General features: G+C 38.4%; 2 protein-coding genes across 4 annotated transcripts in view; one reads left to right on the top strand and one right to left on the bottom strand.

The window, feature by feature from the left end:
• Positions 1 to 2815, top strand: part of TTN (titin) — a 243986-nt gene extending 241171 nt beyond the window's left edge. For all 3 annotated transcript variants that reach the window (XM_038182090.2, XM_072041024.1, XM_038182073.2), the window contains 3 exons: positions 36 to 189; positions 1114 to 1407; positions 1540 to 2815. In XM_038182090.2, the coding sequence (XP_038038018.1) occupies positions 36 to 189; positions 1114 to 1407; positions 1540 to 1838 (747 nt within the window). In that variant the 3' untranslated portion in view covers positions 1839 to 2815. The remainder of the gene's footprint in view (positions 1 to 35; positions 190 to 1113; positions 1408 to 1539) is intronic.
• A 5166-nt stretch (positions 2816 to 7981) lies between these two features.
• On the bottom strand, positions 7982 to 21553 carry PLEKHA3 (pleckstrin homology domain containing A3). Its single transcript, XM_027462065.3, has 8 exons — positions 21251 to 21553; positions 17707 to 17823; positions 16921 to 17076; positions 15575 to 15711; positions 14035 to 14199; positions 12947 to 12990; positions 12280 to 12395; positions 7982 to 9854 (listed from the first exon to the last, which is right to left on the bottom strand). The coding sequence occupies exons 1-8, from the start codon at positions 21288 to 21290 to the stop codon at positions 9724 to 9726; spliced, it is 906 nt and encodes a 301-aa protein (XP_027317866.1). The 5' UTR covers positions 21291 to 21553; the 3' UTR covers positions 7982 to 9723.
• Between the last annotated feature and the right edge of the window lie 24 nt (positions 21554 to 21577).

The raw sequence follows: 21577 nt of genomic DNA, 5'->3' as shown, positions 1-21577 counted from the left end.
TCTGATCTTAATGAGACATTTTTTTCCCTCCTCAGATTGCTGTTTCATCACACATCAGAGTAACTCGCTCTAAAAACATATATTCTCTTCAGATTCAAAATGCTGCAGTGAGTGACACTGGAAAATACACAGTCAAAGCTAAAAATTACCATGGGCAGTGCTCTGCTACAGCATCTTTGACTGTACTCCGTAAGTTTGTTCTCTGGGTCTTGTGTTCAGCCTAATCAGGACTTTTTGCTGTGGTGCATCTACTAAAACAATTTTTGATTAAAAAAAAAACTCCAATAAAGTTGATACAGGTAGTTTAACAAGTTTCTATTTATTTTATATATTTATATGTCTACAAAACTAAAACAGCATTAGAAATCTTCCCACAGAGCACACAGATGCTCCATTACATCAGTAGGTGAATGTTAACAGAAAGCTGTGAACATTCCTTCTAGGAATTACCCTGTTACTAAGACCTTGGTCTGGCAAGTACTCTTTTCTCAATTGCTAACCAGAATCTGTTTTGATAAAGTAATTCTGCATTTAAAAACTGTTACAGTAACTTATCCATAATTGAACATGGTTTAGGATTTTACTGGCTGTACAGGGACATCTCCATTCCAACAGGTTACTATAGTTTGCTTGGATGAATGTGCTTGTGCTTAAAGGAAAGCTGCAGTGACCGATCTCTTCTGCTTTCTTTGATAGTTACAAAACAGTGCAGTGAAGTATAGAACTCACAATACCATACTTGTGAGAACTTGAAAATGTTTCACAACTTCTACAAATATGAACTGAACACACAATTTCTCAATGTCAAATTCTAATAATAGCTCTAATAGGAAATGCTATATGATGACCTATTTCTTCTTAAGTATGTTTTTCCTTCAAGCTCATACATACTAGTAACAGTTCTGTTTCCTACTTGTTTCATTTACAAATTAGCGTTTGTAACTTGGACATCTTGAATCAAATGATTGTAAAGCATTTTACTCTCCACTGCAGTTTTCTATTGAAAGCAAACAATGCACTTTTCATTTCTCTGAAATTAACCATATAGACTGCATGACTTCTTTAGTTAATGCGATGTTATTGGTTTTTCTTCTATGTTTGCGATGCTCCCAGCTCTAATTGAAGAACCTCCAAAAGAGGTAGTATTGAAGACAAGTGGCGACGCAAGCATGCACGAAAGTTTTTCTTCTCAGTCCTTTCAAATGGCTTCTTCTAAACAAGAGGCTTCATTCAGCAGTTTCAGCAGTAGCAGCATGACTGAAATGAAATTTGCGAGCATGTCTGCCAAAAGCATGTCCTCCATGAAAGAATCCTTTGTAGAGATGAGCTCCAGCAGTATTATGGGGAAATCTAGTGTGGCTCAACTGGAAAGTTCAACTAGTAAGATGCTTAAATCAGGTCTGAGAGGTGAGCAATACAATTATTGGTAGAGTTAGTGCTTTGAATATCCTGAAGTAGTCCTTAGAGTAAACCTGCTACATGTCAAAAGGGCTTAGTAGAAACAGACTAACTTGATATTTCTTCTCCTGTTTTGTAAAGGAATACCACCCAAAATTGAAGCTCTCCCATCTGATATCAGTATTGATGAAGGAAAAGTTCTCACAGTATCTTGTGCCTTTTCGGGTGAACCGGCTCCTGAAATAACATGGTACTGCAGAGGGAGAAAAATTACCAGTCAGGACCAGCAAGGCAGATTCCACATTGAAACCAGCGAAGATCTAACCACCTTGATCATCATGGACGTCCAGAAGAATGATGGTGGACTTTATACCTTAAATTTAGGAAATGAATTTGGTACCGATTCTGCCACTGTGAATATAAATATTCGATCAATTTAGAGAGCTTGATCTGTATTATTTACACTTGTCTTTTTACAAGTGATTAATATATGGACTGAAATACCTGATCTGTAAATATTAAAAAAAAAAATATTTTTGTACCTACCTGAATGAGACAAAGTCCAGAGCTATACATTATGACTTATAGTCATTATTGACCTAAGAATTTTAAACACTTTTTTTCACTGACATGTACATACTGTATATAGCCGAAGTTAACGGTTATGAAGTTTTGTACCATTTATTTTATGACATTTTGAAATGTAACTTTTGGAATTAACAGTTGGTAGGAGAAAGTTTCCTAGCAAACGACTACCCTGCTGAACATTTAACTAATTTTTGTGCCTCAACTCATTGTTGATGTCTAAGAATGCCTCAACAGGTAGAGAGGCTCCCTGTTGAAGATTATCTACACCTAAGAGACGATACTGTGCATTGTATTTCATATGTGCACAAATATTTATGTTGAATCAGAAATGTAAGGCATTAGTGATGTTTGCAATTACCCTCCTGTAAGCATTGCTTTAATGTTTTACGTTTTATCTGATTATGTCATACTTTCCATGCCTGACTGACAATTTCTGGACAAAGTGCAAGCGGCCAACACTTTGTTCACCCACTGTTTGGGTACTGTTTCTGACACACTGACTGCCTGAATAGCTTTAAAAAGTAACATCACCTGGCCATCCCCTTAATCAACAAAGCTATTGAGGTACTCAAGTGCAGCAGCAGTACCAACACTCGGAGGTTCATAGGGTGCAGTGATTGTGTGGTAGTATTAGATACCTAGTAGTCACTTCCAGGCAACTAAGCAATGAGCCACAGTTTGAAAACAAACTGTTGTTACAACATCAAATACCGCCCTGCACTTCAATTTGCTTTAGTTCTCCTAATGTAGTAATAAATTTGTTAGTTGTTGAGCCTCCTTGAGATAGAATTGTTAATTTGAAATAAAGCATGCTATCTGCACCTTAAAATGTGTGATTCCTTGTTATTTATTTATTGTGCTCTGCTTTTATAGTTCATATACTATACTACAGAAAGAGAGTCATTGAAAGAAAAGTCTGGGTAGAACTGCGATTCCCTACTGTAAGCTGGGTAACTGTTGAAAATCTACCCATCTACCAGAAACACACTGGCCATCAGACTACTAACAAAAATAAATAAATAAATAAATAAATAAATAATTTTTCATAGGTTCTTCACTAAGGATAAATTCTAGCAATTGCCTAAGCATTATGCTGTTTTTATGTCTCTGAGTGCATTTCCAGGCCTTCCACTATGCCCTGTATGGAAACATTAGTAATCTCTTTTCTTAATAGCTGGTCTCTGCTGGAAGCAGTTTAAAAACTGCCTCCAGGAAACCCAGCTATTGGCTCCTCTTTTTGCCAGCTGCAGCTAGTGTAGACTAGTTGACCATTGACTAATTGCTTGGACCTGAAAGTTCTCACCTGCTGTGGGTCATTAAGGGTCTGTACCCTATCAGTTCTTCACCCTTCAAATCAGCTGACGCACCCTATGGGGAGAAAAGCTTTTACATTCTGGGGCAGGGGGAGAAAATCACAAATCCCATACAGGCAGGTCACAGTTTTGGTTATGGGAAAAGACTATCAAGTTCAAAAGAGCAATTCTGCTTCTACAATTCACTCTGATCAGCAGAAAGTGCTTGAGAGCAAAAACTCAGAGTGATGCAACACTGCTTCAGAGCCTGTAGAAGTCTCGTAAGTGGTGCAGAAGAGTTGTTTGGCAACACCGCGTATTATGACTCCCAGCATACTACTGCTAAAAAGAAAGATCCCAAGTTTGTCAAAAGCAGTAAACACAGGTCGTATGTTTAAAAGCTTATCCTAAAAAGACACACTAGAGAAACAGACCGATTCTTTTTTCTTTCGTATAAGCCTATATGCTATCAACCATTAGCTATCCAAATAATACATTTTTTTTTATGTATCATGTAACAGACAACAAATAACAGAAAACCTTAATTACTTCATCAAGCACCAATGTAAAGCAGTTTTAAACTTAGATGAGACAAACCCTGTATTGAGAACAAAGTAGCAAGCTGTTACTAAAGCCACCACCTCTCCTCCCTGATCCTTGCTACTCTACACTCTTACCAGGCAGGGCAGTTCCACCCCTAGGGCTAGGATGGGGGGGGGGGGAGGGCAGCATTCACCTGACATTTATCTTCCTTGATGTTAACGCATTTCAAATGGCCACCACAGAGAAGCTAGTAGGGTTATAAATCAATTCTGAAGAAAATTTTATAGTAATAGAATTTGAGAGGGCAATTTAAACATAAAGCTGCTTGTATTTAATAATTTTAAGGTACTTAAAAATAAATAAATAAAATCACTATTTGAAGCCACAGCTTAAGTTAAAATGCCCTCAAAACCATCTACTGCAGCACTCATACCACTGTAAATCTCCAAGAGCAAGAGAACATGTTTTAGCCAAAGTATGAAACGTTCCTAGATATGTTGTCAGAGCTGGGGACTTATACTGTGCAGTGTACAGTGAGAGGCTTAACCCCCCCAAGCCCCATGTTAATCAGCCTACCTAGGTTAACAGAAACACAAGATCTAGCACCATTCACCAGCTGGGAAAACAGACTTGCTTCTCAAGAGGGTATCGTAGCTTAATGCAATACAGCACTAACAGGGCTGAAATCGTCCATGGTGCAAGCTCGGCATCACGTGGATAGTGTTAAAGTCACAAGTGTTAAAGACAAAGTGAGCTGCTCTCTGGCTAATAAATGGAGATGAAACAAGATCTAACGTCAAAATACGGATTTCAGAAGCTAAGTTTTGTGTCAGGACAAGATCCAGACATTTTCAAGTTCAAGAAGCCATCTCATTCTAATTCCCTTACAGGTATTAAAAAATAATTTTCAAAACAACGCACAAAGATAACACAGGTACAGCCAACCAGCCTTGTTTCAGCAACTTGTATATACCTATATCTGACAATATTACCACTAGAAATGAACTAAGCCAGTAGTCTTAGCAGAAAGTAATAGTCACACACGCACACAAAAACAAACAAACAAGAAAAAAAAACAAAAAACACTCCAGACTTAAGCATGGATTCTATTCCACAAATGCTATTGAAAATTCAGTCTTCAATGTCCTCTACTGAATCTAGACACATTTCCATGATCAAATGGAAAACATTCTGGTGTGGCAGCATAAGCAAGTTTCTTGTCTGTAATGCTGCCTCAACTCTGCATGGTACTTAAACAAGCACACCTAACTTTAAGCTGATGAGTCACTCCTGTGCCTAAAAATAGGATTTAAAGCACTTACAGGATTTACTGGAGTACAATTTTAATAGATAATTCTACATGCCAACCTGCTGAGCCATTGTTTTTTTACATGACTGCTAAATGAAAGCCAATGTAGAGGTGACATTGACAAAGTCACAACATAAAGCTTCATTCTTCTTCAGTTTCATAGAAGACATCCCAAAACAATTCTCAGACAAGAGATTAAGCAGTCTCTGAATAAAAATAAATACATAAAATGAAGCATGAATATTTGAAATTATTTGCCTACTCTATTCAGGTAGAATACTGGGATTTTTTTTCACTTTACAGGCTGACACTCTGTTTAAAGACAAAACCAATTGCACTACAGGACCAAGTTCACAAGAATATCCTAGCACTTATGTCTGAAGACATTTAGACAAAGAATGACATGTCACAATGATCGTGCATAGAAAAATGAGTCAGCCCCATGTAACAGCACCCTGCTTCTGCAACTGTCATCTAAACTTTGCAGAAAATGTCTAGGCAGCCAAGGTGAAGATAGATACAGAAATAGCCAAAGCAACATTTAGCTCAAGAGAATATGGAGGAAAGGATGTGACATTCTTAAATCCTGACTCACCCACCCCTGCTTTGAACTGAGAAGAATTACCTTTGGCATCCTTAATCAACACCCTTGGAGCCATGTATCTACCCTTTTCTTTAAACATAAAGTATTTGATTTACTTGTTTTTTAAACAGAGTCATAAAATACAGTTGTGCTCTTACCTTTAGCTCTCTCTCCCATATGAGTACTATTTAAGAACAGTCAGGATATGGCTACGAACGTACCTACAGTATCCTGTCCTGAAGTAAAAGACGGTACCAGACAGCAATGCAGGGAAATGGTGAGACTACTTTCTTATGGCACTCACTTGCCAAACAATATTCTGAATTGCTCATGCAGGCTTAACGACTACTCAAATGGCAACTGAAGCAATTAAATTCCTAAACGGCACCTTCAAATCAGTATTGTACACAGTGGGAACAAAAATGGTAATGCATTTCTTTTAGCATGTTATAAAGTGGAGCCCAGTATGCTCACTTTCTAGTAAACTTGGTCATGCTTGTGACTTCCTCTACAAAATAACAAAGAACAGGTTGCTCTGCTGTATGGGTATAAGAACGCTTAGTTTCTGAATCTCTTACCATTTCATTGCTTAAACTAGCTGCTAAGCTGCTGAGTCCTTCTGAGACAGTGACATTTCTAAGGGTGTTACAATCATCTGATGAGCTTTGTAAGTGAAATAATAATCTGTATGATCCTTCAGTCTTCAGCGTAAAGCAGCAGATATTTTCAGGATAGCAGCTGTGGCTTTGGTCACTCAACGACACCCCCTCCCCTTTAATCAGTAACATTCCCTTCTAGAGGTTGATCTGAAATGCTTAGGTGGAAGTAGTCAGCAAAGAAATGTTAATGACAGGCATGTTTTACATTAACTCTTTTAAAGCTGAATAATGAGGATCACCTGACAAAAAAAAAAAAAAGAAAAAAAAAAAAAGATATCAGACAAAGAAGTTTCCTCCATTCGTGTATTATACCTCTGTAAAAAGTTGCTAAGTGCAGCACCAGCAGTAACAACAGCTACAATACCTATATTGATTGTGGTGTAACAAGCAAAATTTAAATTCACAGTTTGAGAAATTAACTGTAACACAAATACTTATGTCATTTTAAAAATAAATTAAATGCAAAAATTTTATGCATTGCAATGTATCTATATATGTTTTGGGATACAGTAATGCCTGCATTCCAAAATCTGACCACCACTCGGGGCGGGGGAGGAAGGAAATCAAGCTCACACTGTAAGCTTACTTACTATACTTCCATACAACAAATGAAAAGAAATACAAACATTAATTTTCAGTTTTAGACTCTGAACATTGTAATGTAAATATTCATGAATTTCTAAATTATTCTGAGTGCCTGATATTTAATTCTTTATAGAGTACAAGCTGGTATGCCATTTAAGTGCATTCCATTTCCAATCATCTAATGTTAGAAACTTCATAAATAAAAGTCAGTAACTAGAAATTAGCACTTTTAGCCTAAGTATATGTAGTATGCTTATATCCTTTAAGTGATAAATGCTTTAAAAAATGAATTTGGTTTCACTGGGAGCTCTTCAGAAGCAAGTGAGATCAAAACTGGAAGCATCAATTACATATCCTATGTTGACATTCAGCTCCTATTCTCCACCAGAAAGAGTAACAGTATAATTATCAATTACTGATTAGCTCTGCCCTAACTCTGAAAATGAAAAGGGCATATAGAGTTTTCTAATCTTATCATACATGGACCACTGTGGTTCTTCTACAGTATCATTTTCCAAAATTACTTCTTAGATCCTTGACACCAGAAGCATGATGGCATATCTTCACTGATTTCCTTTAAATAGATTTTAGGATTTTAGCCATAGAGTTTAGCAGAGGTAGATAAAAAGGATGATCTAACTTTAGCAAGAACATGTTGCATATATATTAAGACATCATTACAGCTTGAGTCACATAAAGAAACCCAACACGGTACTGAAGTAATTATATAACCATTGTGCTGGAATCTAAGCCTTACAACCTGTGTCTAACCAATCCTATTACAAATATTTTATCAGCAGTATTTAAAATGCTGATTTACAACTACATGCACAATCAGTCTCATCGATCTTTTTTCGCACAATGCGGAGTCCGAACTATTTTTTCTGTAGTAGCTGGAAGCCAGAAATAGATACCTGTTAATGTGGCATGGACTTAACTCTGTACAATCTGGAAGAAACTTCAGTGAAATTTCAGTAAGCAGCTAGAAAACAATGTATATGATTCAATGAAACACTCAGCAATATGTTGTTTACTTCTCTGAACATATCTTTAATACTTATTTTTACAATTGTCTTAAGTGTCATACAGAATACATTAAAGCAAAATTTCAGGAAAAATGTACAAGCATGTGTATGGCTGATATGCAAATGCTAGTTGCATGAAAACTGAGCACAAATAACAGCTCTGAGCTGGTATCCATAAATAACTTTACTCACACAAGACCTTCAACTCCATTTGACCCCTACATAATGGTTTAAAACCTGTTAGTCTAGACAGGCAACAGGTTGTATGATTTTCCTCAACACTTGGACCTATTTTGATTTAGATGAATCAACATACCAGAAGTTTATAATGAAAATTTCCATTCCAAGCCCATCTGTCTTTTCCACACTGCTTCAAAAACACCAAATTATTCATATACACCAAAGGAAGACAAGATAGACCAAATTAAAGACTTGTTTATAAAAACAGATTTTGGTATGTGCTTGAGTGCAAAAAACCCTGTGCATTTACTTAGGAACTGTGTAAATCAAAAACAGTAAATGGCTTGCTTAAAGTGCTCTACAGCTAAGACTTTATAGACCAAGTTTATCCCTAAATTAATACCAAAAACAAAATCCCCCAAAGTTTACAATGCTAACTCTAGCAACCTTATGGACCAAGGTGCTAATAGGCACTGTTATTATATATAACTCATGAATTATTCAGAGTCAGAATCCAATCTCACTTACAGTAAATGCAAATTTACATTGATGTAACTGAGAGCAGAATCCATCTCATGGTTTATACCACCTTGAAATGATATAAAGAAGTCACCAAATCACAAGCTTCCTCTTGTATAAATACATCATAAATAAAATATGTATAGACACAAATACCCATTTCAACAGCAGCTTCATGGTCTAATAGGTTCATCTCTTACTTCTATAATACTTTCCTGAAAATACATCTCAAGTGAGCAGAGTAAATCTTAGCCATGTTGCATTAGTTACTTGTGATGCTACACACCCCAGAAACAATTTATGGACATTTTGAAGCCTTTAGTAGATCCTCAGATCTTTAGTAGTGAAATTAGGTAAAAAAATTCTGATGCAAAAAAGAATAAATAAATAAAAATTATTAAATATCCAATGCTTGGTACAAATGCTTCATATTAAGTTATTTTCATATATTTGTTTAGAAAAATACACTAAATATTTCTACTTTCATTGGCTAAAAATAAGGACCGGATTATGTATATCCTTGTGTTTTTAAAGAAGGCAATGTCAATTACCATTAAGCCGCTAGAGTAGACCTATTAGTGGCCAGTCCCACAGCCCTTATACAGGCAAAAAAAGCCACTGCAGGGCTATCATAGCTCCAGGCAGATTGCTTGTACAAATGACCAGCAGGCCCATGGCACAAGTTACATTTTCTCCAAAAAAAAGAAACCTTTTTGCTAAAGTTTTTAACCTGTACATTTACTAATGTATCAGTAAGACCTTCACACTTTAAAAAGAGCAACATTTACAAATGTAGATGCTTATCTGTTAAACCATCATTTGTTCCAAAAAATGCACATTCAAACTGTGAAATATTAGGAAAATACTCTTGCAAATAAACTATATAAAGATAAAATACACTTCAAAGATAGTTTTTATGTTATTCTATAAAGTGCAGAGAAATCCTTCTAAAAAGGGAAATGACTACTTTCTATAACAACAGTATAATTACAGCAGCCTTTGCATAGCATTATTTATAGAAAATTGAATACTTTCAATTTCTTCATGAAGAAAAGGATGAGAAAGTCTCTTCCAGTTCAGATCTTTCCTTTGATACTGATCTATTTTCTTCAGGAATGGTTGATGATACCACCAGATCTCCATTGACAGCACTTCTAGAACAGTGAGCAGATCCTATGAAGATATCAAAAAGTATTTAAATTTCAGTGAAAAAACCCTCATCCAATCTGTCAGTTATTCTATTTGCTATTTCCTATTGGACTTCTCCAAAAATACTTCAATTAATAATATAAGAGCAATAAAAATAAAATAAAAATAAAATAAAAATAAAATAAAAAATTAATAATATAAGAGCAAGTGCCGGGTCCTGCACCTGGGACGGGGAAACCCTGGCTGCACGTACAGACTGGGCGATGAGACGCTGGAGAGCAGCCTAGAAGAGAGGGATCTGGGGGTCGTGGCAGACAGCAAGTTGAATATGAGCCCTGTGTGCCCTGGCAGTCAGGAGGGCCAACCACGTCCTGGGGTGCATCAAGCACGGCATCGCTAGTAGGTCAAGGGAGGTGATTGTCCCGCTCTACTCTGCGCTGGTGCGGCCTCACCTTGAGTACTGTGTGCAGTTCTGGGCACCACAGTATAAAAAGGACATGAAACTGTTGGAGAGTGTCCAGAGGAGGGCTACGAAGATGGTGAAAGGCCTGGAGGGGAAGACGTACGAGGAACGGCTGAGGGCACTGGGCCTGTTCAGCCTGGGGAAGGGGAGGCTGAGGGGAGACCTCATTGCAGTCTACAACTTCATCGTAAGGGGGTGTCGAGAGGCAGGAGACCTTTTCTCCATTAACACCAGTGACAGGACCCGCGGGAACGGGGTTAAGCTGAGGCAGGGGAAATTTAGGCTTGACATCAGGAGGGGGCTCTTCACAGAGAGGGTGGTTGCACACTGGAACAGGCTCCCCAGGGAAGTGGTCACTGCACCGAGCCTGTCTGAATTTAAGAAGAGATTGGACTGTGCACTTAGTCACATAGTCTGAACTTTTGGGTAGACCTGTGCGGTGTCAAGAGTTGGACTTGATGATCCTTAAGGGTCCCTTCCAACTCAGGATATTCTATGATTCTATGATTCTAATACCATGGCCAAGGATGACGGACACAATGAATTTTCAGTTAGTATAAATGTGGTAACTTTTTTCTTTTAAACAATGATTTTTGAAGAAGAAAAACTGATAAATCAATAAGCATTTGATTAAAATATTTTCTATTATCAAAATGAGATGGATGACTTCCTGCAAGTTCAGTATTGCTAGGCTACCTGGCACGAAAGAGAATGAACTAAGATAACTAAAAAGGTAGTAGAGGGAGTTTCTAACAAAGGAAAAAAAAAAAAGAAAAAAAAAAAAAAGAGGGGTGGGGGGGAGAAAGTGAGTTAGAAGCTAGGGCTAGTAAGGAACCAAAAAAGTCGGGTATTAGCAGAAACACACAGGACTTCTCAGCAATTCTGAAAAGAATCAGACTGGGTGACCAACCCCAGGAGAAGGTCCAGATGTTAACAACAGACCTAGGTTACAGAAAGCAAGACTGATCTGCAACTACCTAGGCAGTGAGATGCAGACTGGGGTCTAAACTAAGTTTATTAGCTTGGGATAGATGCTAGCAGACCCTAAACAGGTGGCAGGTGAGTAAGATCAAAGTGGTGGTTGTCTTGCGGTACATGAGCATCAGAGAACCAAGAAGATGGTGCGGCAGTGCAAATACTTGCACTGTGATAGTGTAAAGCATTAGTACCTCTTTGGACTCGCACGGACTTTCAGCACGGCACAGGCCCCAGATTTTTTGTGGTTTTTTTTTTTTTTTCAATCTAAATGAGGCACTAGGAACTCCAGAAGGAAGCAAGACTAAACCAGAACTAGCCAAGAAGAATTAGTCATGTTAAAGTCTCCCTGAGAGAAATTAGGATGGAATCAAAAGGAGAGTAAGATACAAGATTTAATAAGACAGAACTGTATACTAACTCACTCAGTAGGCCCCTCTAACCAGTAGGGTCTAATATTCTGAACATGACATCATTTCATCATTTTTTTGGTTGTTTTTACTTATTATTACCAGGGCTGCACTATTTCAGAACAGTGCTGCTCTCCACAACAGGCAAGCAGACACTGAAATGAATGATCTTTCAGCAATGCACTGTGGGGAAATTAACCACCACACACCCCTATTCAGACAGACCAAAGAAAGGAGAATTTTTTTAGTAATAACAAGCAGATAGCAAGTAACAGTATACCACATCACATACCAAAATAATGTTCATGCAAGGTCCTTAGTACAAACACTCCTGTTCTGGTTGGGTCTCTGTTTTAGATTACAAGCAGTCCTACTGATTTCAGTACAACTACTCCAGGTGTAAGATCCTCTTCAACAGGAGTGAAAGCTAGAAAAAGTCAGCTACATAAAAATCTACACAAGTGATTTGGTTTATAATGTTGCAACCTTACAACCAACTCTTTTTTCTTATACTGATATCAGCACTAAAACAGATGCTGTAAACAGGGTAATAAATTCTACAGAAAGATAGAAAAGAAAATCATCCTTTTTCCAAACTCACTCTGAGAATCTTCCAGGGGACTATCACTGTAAGATTCTGTATCTGAGTATGTTCTTCTGCGTCGCTGTGATAATCGGTGAAGGGATGAAATTGGTTCTTTTACAGAGTGATTATTCCTACAAATGAAACAAGATATATTAGTAAGTAAATTCTGTAACAACCCACACAAACTTAATACTTTAAAATAATTCTGTTTTTTAGTTTGTTAATATCAATAATGTTTTTCATTAAGAAAAAAAAATAACACAGCCAACAGAACATTTTGATTTGCATAATTTCAATGCCTGAAAATTGAAATAAAAATCTAATACAGCATTTGCAAGCAGAAAACAGTAATTCAAAAACTCTGAAAGACTGACCCAGAAAGAATACAGCATTTTAAGTCATATGTCTAATTTTATGAAGTCAGCAGAAGAAGTCATTTGCATAAAGTTTCTAGCAGGAAGAAATATTTACAGGGCAAGTATGAGAGACATTGTGACACAATGAGCTCCATTATTTGCCACTGACACCAATAATCCGCTCCTGTTTTCAAAATTAGATCAATTTATGCCATTTTATTATTTTCCCAAGTGAAAAATTTCTCTCATACTTTATTTTTATAATGCCAGCATGGTCAGGGAGGTGTTTTAAGAAATTAAGAAAATAAAATGAAAAATAAAATTACCTTTCTGAATAACAAGGACCAGGGTGGCTAATGGAACGCTTCATCTAGAAAGAAAAAAAAATGCCACAAGCTACTTTCAAGAATAGTATACATACTTACACTAATTTATACTCTATTTACAGCCTCTACAAAGATGGTGGGTAATCTCTCTCTTTTTTATATATATATAAATTAAAAATAACTGTTCTTAATGGGAAGTCTGCTCTAACTATATGGAAATGGATGGATTGCTACCAATATTAAAAGTTTTAAAGCGTTCACACAGGACATGCAATTTACTACATGGAATACTATCTAGTTAGAGAGCCATTTGTCAATTGACATGATATAGAAATGCTGAAGTATTTTCCCCCACCAAAAGCCAGTTTAATTCTCCATTACACAATAAAGCCAAAAGTCTGCCTCTTGATTCTTTGCAGTTTTTCTGGTATCACTGCCAAATCTCTATGTGTGAAAGTTATTAAGTTATACAAATGACATACAGAAATGTATGTCATTTGATGGGATGGAAGATAAAAGGATAATATCCAAGTACAAAGAAAGGGACTCCCACAAGAGAATCCTACAACACAGCCTATCTTAGAAACTATGTATGTTATCAGTACGACATTTAAGATGATTTCACGTACACTGCCCTCCTAAAAGAAATAATTAGTAATGACGAGTTATGCGAGTATCTTTACCATTATTGGCCTTTTTGAAAAAAAAGGGCATGTTATATTAATATGAACATTTTTGAATTATATACATTGAAAAATAACCTATGTTGCTGAAGTGCTTCAAGTCACAAGGCAGTTGTCTGTTTAACTGAGGAAAAATTAAATCGCATTTATTTATGAGATATCTCAGAACAGGGTCTTGACACATGTGACAAATTACCCTGATAATGTGAATGCTAGCAAATGAAGACTGGTAACAGAGAAGTATTGATTTATAAAATATTTAGGACCTGCACTGATCACAGTAGTGTAAAGATTTCATTTGCTGATGTAATAGCACATAGCAATACTATAGTCTTTTGCCATTCTTCCCCACATCTAACCAACTACATGACACTTAGAAAAAATAGTATTTTAAAATGTCTGAACCATTTGGACAGGTGATGGTGACACAGGAGAAACCAAGGGATCAGGGTGAGGCAGCTGGAACATCTCTGGCTTAAATTTGGCATTAGCAATCTTCACACATTCTTCAAGCGTTGTGATAAATGTATTACAGGTGGCACTAAGCAAGGAAGAGGCTTCATTCATGTTCTGAAAATAAATGAAAGCACAAGCATAAGCAAGAATTCCCCCCCCCCAATACCCACTTATTTTTATCACTCTTTACTACTAAGAACTAGGGATAACTTCCATTTCCCACTTAATCAAATGTACACTTACATTGAGGTCGATTAAGCAACTAAATGTGATAGCACTCTAATTTCTTTCTGACATATGAATTTTTTAGGGTATCAGCCAATGACGCTATAATGTTTTCACTGTAAATACAAGAAGTTTGTCTCAGAATAGCTATCTGGTATCAGAAGGTCAGTGAAATAAAAGAATGGCATGTGAACAGCTTTATCGCTTCAGCGCAACAATTCTGCAGGCCAATTTCACCTTGCTGTTGCAAACTGACAGCCATTTTCTCTGTTGTGACAAAGTGTCGACACCTTGCTTTACTTTGCTCTAAGTCACAGAATCATAAAATAGTTTGGATTGGAAAGGACCTTAAAGATCACCTAATTCCAACCCCCTGCCATGGACCCTCCTAGACCAGGTTGCTCAAAGCCCCATCCAACCTGGCTTTAAGAACTTCTAGGCATAGGACATCCACAGCTTCTCTGAGCAACCTGTTCCTGTGCCTCACCACCCTCATATGAAAGAGTTTCTTCCAAATATCTAATCTAAATCTAGTCTAGTTTAAAACCATTAGTTTTAAACCCTTTAGGTTAAAACCATTACTTCTTGTCCTACCAGTACACTCCCTGATTAGGAATCCCTCTTCTGCTTTCTTGTAGGCCCCCTTTAGGTACTGGAAGGCCACTATAAGGTAACCCCAGGGAAGAACAGCCCTATCCATGGGTGGGCTTCAACCACCAACCTTTTAGTGACGTGGACAACAGTATTTTCCACACACTATTCAAGAGTATAAAGAATGAGGACCAGCATTAACTCTCATTCAAAAACAGAAATACTAGAATACTTTTATTTGTGTATATTTAGAGAAACTTTGCAGGTTTCCGATACCTGTAACACTAGCTCTCACTAACAACAAAATGGAATACTCTCCTAAAGGAAGTAAAGAATGGACAAGCAAGATAGTTTCAACCACCCTGCACGTAACAGAGATCTGAAACAAGATATATGTATAGCAGATGTGACTACTCTTCTGGCCTTTTAACCAAATGACTCAATAACACAATTAATTCCTAATACATTTTATGGTTAAAATTAAATCATACAGGTTCTTTGTGCACTTATAATCAATGACAGCATTATGTACACACAACCACTCAAAATCTGACTTAAATCTGAGTCAAAACTCCCAACATTCAGAAGAAAGGAAAAAAGCATAAGATATCAGCAGAAACTTTAGTTGAACTATGTAATCAGGTTCTCCAATGCCATTCTAGAAATTCAATACCTCAATGCTGGGAGGAGAACGAGTCTCATCATGGTGAACAAATTCTTGTATTGTATGAACTTGCTGCATTAAAAGATCACAGTAGAGACGAAGTTCAGACATTTTGGTTTTAAGAGATTCATTGGTCTCACTTATTTCTATAAGAAATAAAGGAAATGTCAATTTATGGCATATCATTTATTACATATTCTATTTTTTTAAGTGCACTTCTCATTTAAATTTAAATATTGATTTAAAAATTTGCTTAAGCTATCACTTGAATTTGAGAAAAAATGGATTCTGCAATGAATCAAGCACTATACTTGAAGCAGACACCAGAGTTCGTACTTTTTGGTAACTGATGCAACTTTAATGACCACAATGACAGAGGCATATAACAAGAAAAGATAAAGTTGCAATCTTTCTTAGCTACAGCCTAATGTAGGAAAAAAATCAGTAGATGAAATTTATCCCTGTTAGAGTGGGTAAATGGTTACATCAAGACATTCAAAAAATATATATATTCTCATGTTATATTGACTTCCTTCAGTGGAGGTAATGTCATCCAGTGTGTTTTAGTGTTCTTTTCCTCCAGTAAAAGGAAACTTGTACAATGCCCATATACTGAAATTCTAGATGCCTTACTGTCAAGGAAGACAGGGCTGAATACATTTAGGAATTTTAACAATGAAGCATGTGATTGGTTTTACATACAAGTGATTTTTTATAACGTGGACAGAATAAAGACTCAGAATATCACCGCCAGAATGTTTGTAAAAATATATTAGGCATATAACTAAGATGCATGTATTTTCTCAAAAAGGGTCCAGGGAATTAGACATCTAAACCCCATGGACTTTGAGTTTAAACTCCCTGTCCTTCTAACTGTTAGACTCCTAGTAAGACATGCATATCTGTAGAAGAGAAAGGAGTCTGAACTGATAGCAACTGATACAGGTTTCTTTGAAATAAACAGAACTCATATTCATGGCAGCTGTGAATTTGATACTTCATATGGTCACAGCAACATTCCTAGAATGCCACACAGATATGAAGTGCAGGACAAATCTGAAGACAGCACAGAAATCCAAAATGGAAAGGCAATACAGAAAACACAGAAGTGATAACGCCTATGATCAGCAAAATAAAGTCAAAAACAGACTATGTAACACGGTGATTTGCATCATTTGCTAGCACAGTTCATACATCATGGGGAAATTTACATTACAGATGACTAGGAATAATTACAGTTCATATTTTAAAGACAATAGTACTCAATTTCTAACACAACATTTGCGCTATCGTTACCCGAAAACAAACATTTGAAAAAGTGGTTAGCTTGTGCATGCTCAAGGTAACACACATACCTTTTTCTTTTTTTGTTCTAGTATCTGCTAAACAGGCTTTTGCACTCCCCAGTGCTACCAGCCACCTCTGCCTTTCAGCTGCATTAACTGCTTTCATATAGAAATGCTGTTCCCCTGGGATGATTAGCTCCATTCTGGTGTTGTCTGTTGCATGAACTTATGATAGAGAAGAATAAAAGAACAACTTTGAAAAAAAACAAACAAACAAACAAACAACATACAATCTGGTAACAATTATTTATTAAAAACAAATCAAAGTATTTAGCAATACAGTACACCACAGTAATACAGTAAATCACAATGTGCTGCTGCCAAATAACAGAAAGCCCATGCCCTCAAGTGAAAAGGCAGGAATAACAGACACTAAACAAACAATGGCTACACTCAAGTAAAATGGGGTTCCCTTACTGCATCAAGAATTCACTGCATGAATCTGTAGTAACTTTTATACTCCAACCCCAATCTAAATACGGGAAACTGAAGAGTTTTGTTACAAGGACAATATTTAGAGAGTCCTAGAAACAAGAACTGAGGTGGACTCCATTTACAGTCCATTATATTCATATAATATGATGAGTTTTAAATCTCAAAAAAAGAGCTCCAAGTGTCAAAAACATTTTTCTTTGTCTCCAATTCCTAATTCACTTTCATTATTATCTGTAAACTATGAAGCGATGACATTGGACTATGAAAACACAAATACAGAGAGAGAAGTTTGTGATGCAAAATTGGTGATCTTGTCTCCCTGACAGCTAAAATTTCTTCTAGCAGAAACATAATTCTTACCTTTTATTTCACACACAGCCATCTTTATACTTCCTTTGCTGCCTTTGCAAACATCATCTTGTGAATCATAGTACGACAATATCCCATTGTCTAAAACAAACCACCGAGGCTGCCAACCTAGCAAGATCAAAAACAGGAAAAAGAACGTTTAGTCTAATTACTGAATTTCAAATTAAATTCAGCTCTTTGGCTGCTAAAACTTTTACAAAAGATGCAAACATTACACTACTCCCATGACACACCAGGAAGTAAAGAATCTGAGTACCGAAGACCAGAGCTGCTCTACAATCAAACCAGTATTATACAGCTATTTTATTCCCATTCATTTTAAATGAAAGGTTGGCAGTATTTCAGTGTTCACTATATTCCATTCTACCGCAAAATAAAATTTTAATTTAGCCTCTACGGAATCCCATTTTGAAGACTGATAAATCGCATAGCTCTGAAGAAAAATCCTTTTTTAAATATATTTTTCAGGCAGACTTCCTTTAGATTGTAGTCCCAGAAATAAATGACTGTCGTCACAAACTGCTCTGTTCATTCGCCTCTCTCTGCCTCCTGTATTTCAGTGAAAATGTCTATATTTTACACTTAACTACTGACATACTGTTTTCTCTGAAAGTAGCCCAGCTCCACTGTCAACAATTTAACAGCAGGAGTTGTGCTGGGAACTGAGACATGGCTTACATTACTAAGAGTCCACTTGTGAGGACCAGCTCCCCTACTACTGTTTTCACCAGCTTTACATCAGCAAAACTGTTTAATGATCTCTGACTTCATTATGTCTACAAAAGAGAGCAGCTTACACATGCACATGCAACTCTCTTTGAGAGCTCTATGCAGCATTACACCAAGTAGAAATGCTGATTTATTTTAATTAGAGAGGGCCTTGACAATCATTTATCTCTTAATTTATTTTACAGCTATTTCATAAAGCTTAACACTCAGTGGATGGGTACTCTATTTTTTAATACTACCAGATATTAATGTTTTTGCCTAGCAAAGCACCTTGGTTTCTAAAAACAACCTAGAACTAAAACATTCCAGTAGAAGATAGCAAGCGCTCAGGCCTATTACAGCCTGGGTCAGCTAGACGATGGGAGCAGACTCTCCCTCTATTTTACAACTGGAGACCAAGTGTATACTTTCCTGCTTGGCTTATGGCTCAGAACAGCAGTAGCTGTGCAGCCAAGAACTCGACACATCTGGCGATATGACAGTGTGGTCCGCGGTGTTCACCATCCTGTCATCCCGAGAGAGCAAGCAGCAGCCACCCAGCAGCACCGCGCTCTAACACCGGAGGCTTCCTCAGGCATCCACTAGAGGCTTCACACTGCTCACGTGCAGTCATTACCAATTTTAACACTAATTCAGAAAGTGCAGGACCAGACCACATCACATCATGTCAGAGTTCCAGGATAAGGAAATTATAATGCATAACTTTATTTTTTTAATTATTATTATATATTATTTTTTAGCTATAATGGTAAACATCTTTATCATTCAAAATGCAGATGAGTAATTAATAAGTAGATCCACATTCTCACAAAAAAAAAAAAAAAGAAAAAAAAAAAGTAAAAACACCAAGGAACCCCAGTTCCCATGGGAAAGATTTTAAGTTATATGTACAACTTACAATAAAGTAATATGCAAACTGCCATAAAATGACTGTATGGAAGACACCGTCGTGTAAAAGGCAGCTCAGAAACGTGCTCATGTTTATTTTAAGCTATGTTGTGTTGCAAAACATTGACTCTGCACTGTCCTTATCTCCTAAGTGCATGCCCATGTCAATGCCTTTCTAAACAGGGTTATTCTGATAAAAAGGGACCCTATGTGGATGATTAATTCAGCCTCATATTATGCTAGCTTTGAAAAAAAACATCCACAAGGGATTTAAAAGACCTCGGTGCCTCACAGAAGCAAGTAAAAGAATAAAGCCACTTCTTACTTGAATTTGGGCAAATAGGGTTTCCTGTGTTCAACAAAATATTTAATAAATTCCTTCACAAGTCCTTAGATGAACATCTATTATTTAAGTAAGAAGGAGGAAACTAAATAATGTTTTCCACAAGCAACAATAACAAGCTCCTTTGCTGCTTGGCTTCTACTGTAAATAGTACCACAAATACCACAGCCTATTTTTGGCTACAAAAACATGTACGAGAGTAACAAGAAAGTTGATAACAACTTTAAAAAAATTCACTGATATGCTTTTTTTTAAAAAAAAAAAAAGTTTCCCTCATATTCAGAAAGTTCTTGGGTATTTCTGACACTATAATTTCCAAATGCAACTGGAGCAGATGCTGTCAGCTGGGCAACACACATGGAAGGAAGGGCTCTGCAGTTCAGTATATTGGAGGGCTGCTGACTTTTAGTAGAAGTTAGCTGCATATAAGTTTTTACCAAACACCACAAAGGTTCATTACCCATGACCTTTTACCTTTCACTGAAGCACTTCTGGTCACAAAAAAATGGAAGTGAAAAACACCATTCTATTTTGAAAAGAAATTTGCAGTCATTTTCATACTTAGCCACTTTTTTTTCCACTATGTTATTTCCCCGCATTCACTGTGAAGTGACCAAAACATCTAATCTAACAGCTATTTAATTCCAGCACAAGAATGGAATCCTTTCACTGGAAGGCCAGTATACCTGGATGTGGATTTCCTCTGAAAAATACAAAACTACGTACATTTCAATTCCAAGCAAGCACACAATCCTTCTAGTGTGAGGCCTGCACTTTATAAATGCTCAGAACTGAGTTTTACACCACTCCGCATTCAACACCTGAATTCACCAAACTTAAAAAAACAGCGCAGACGAAGACCAAGAGGGCAAAGAAGGCACGGACGGACTGCCAAAACCACCGAAGAGGCCTGGTGAGGCACAGTATGTGATCCGGCTCTGATCTGCTCTACAGCCACAAGTACAGCATCAAAGAGGAATCTTCTTCCCCTTGGAAGTACAGCCTGTCCACTGCTGTCTCCGGGGGGAGGTGACGGCTCTGCTATGACAGAGGGAGAACCAAACACTTCTGACAGCAAACGCAGGCCTTTAGTGCGCTTCTGCCCACAGCACTTCACAAAACACATTTACCCAGAACGTGTCCTCCAGAACCAAACTTTGTTTGCGTATTTCACAGGTTAGGATACAGTCGCAGAAAGTCCAAAAAACGACCATCCCAGGCCGAACCAAGAGAACCCAGGCTCGGCAAGCCTTTAGCACCCAATATTTAAAGACCGAGCCCTGCCTGACGCCTCAGCCGCACGTGGGGACACCGGCCGGGCTGCGCGCCGCAAGCATAAGATGGAGGGGAAGGATGCGACAGCCGCAACGAGCCGCACGGGGCAGCGGCCGCCCGCGGGCCGCCCGGCAGAGCCCCCGACCCGGCTGTCAGCCCGCAGCCCGCAGCCCCCGCCGGCCCCGGCTGCCCGGAGCCCGGCGCCCCTCACGCAGGCTCCGCCGCGCCGCAGGCCCGGCCGCCCCGAGCCGCCCCCGGCCCCGGCCCCGGCCCGGCCCCGGCCCCGGCCGCGGCGCCTACCCGCCAGGTAGTTGGTCCACTTGTACAGGGCCCCCTCCATCGCTCACAGCCCCGCGCCGCCCCGCATCCTCCTGCGCCGCCGCGGGGAAAGCGCGGCCGCCGCCGCCGCCGCCGCTGCGGGGATGGGCGCTCCCCTCCCGTTCCCGCCGCTGCTCCCTGCGCGGAGGCGGAGCCGCTCGGCCCGGCCCGGCCCGGCCCGGCCCGGCTCGGCCCGGCTCGGTTCAACCCAGCCCCGGCACGGCGGCGGCCCCGGCGGCGCCACCCGGCCGGCGGGGCGCTCCGCGCCTCCCATGCGCGCCCCCCCCCGGGCGCTCCCAGCCGTCCCCC

Source organism: Anas platyrhynchos, chromosome 7 (genome assembly GCF_047663525.1).
Source record: "Anas platyrhynchos isolate ZD024472 breed Pekin duck chromosome 7, IASCAAS_PekinDuck_T2T, whole genome shotgun sequence".
NCBI lineage: Eukaryota > Metazoa > Chordata > Aves > Anseriformes > Anatidae > Anas > Anas platyrhynchos.
Note: the sequence above shows the minus strand (reverse complement) of the source record. Positions and strands in the feature narration are given on the sequence as shown.

What these genes read in the sequence shown, in the direction of transcription:
- PLEKHA3 (XM_027462065.3), bottom strand. Translation starts at nt 21,290, where the DNA reads ATGGAGGGGGCCCTGTACAAGTGGACCAACTACCTGGCGG. An exon ending in GGCTGTGTGTGAAATAAAAG is followed by an intron (nt 17,077 to 17,706) that starts GTAAGAATTATG and finishes CTCTATCATAAG; the next exon opens with TTCATGCAACAGACAACACC. An exon ending in GTTCTCCTCCCAGCATTGAG is followed by an intron (nt 14,200 to 15,574) that starts GTATTGAATTTC and finishes ATTTATTTTCAG; the next exon opens with AACATGAATGAAGCCTCTTC.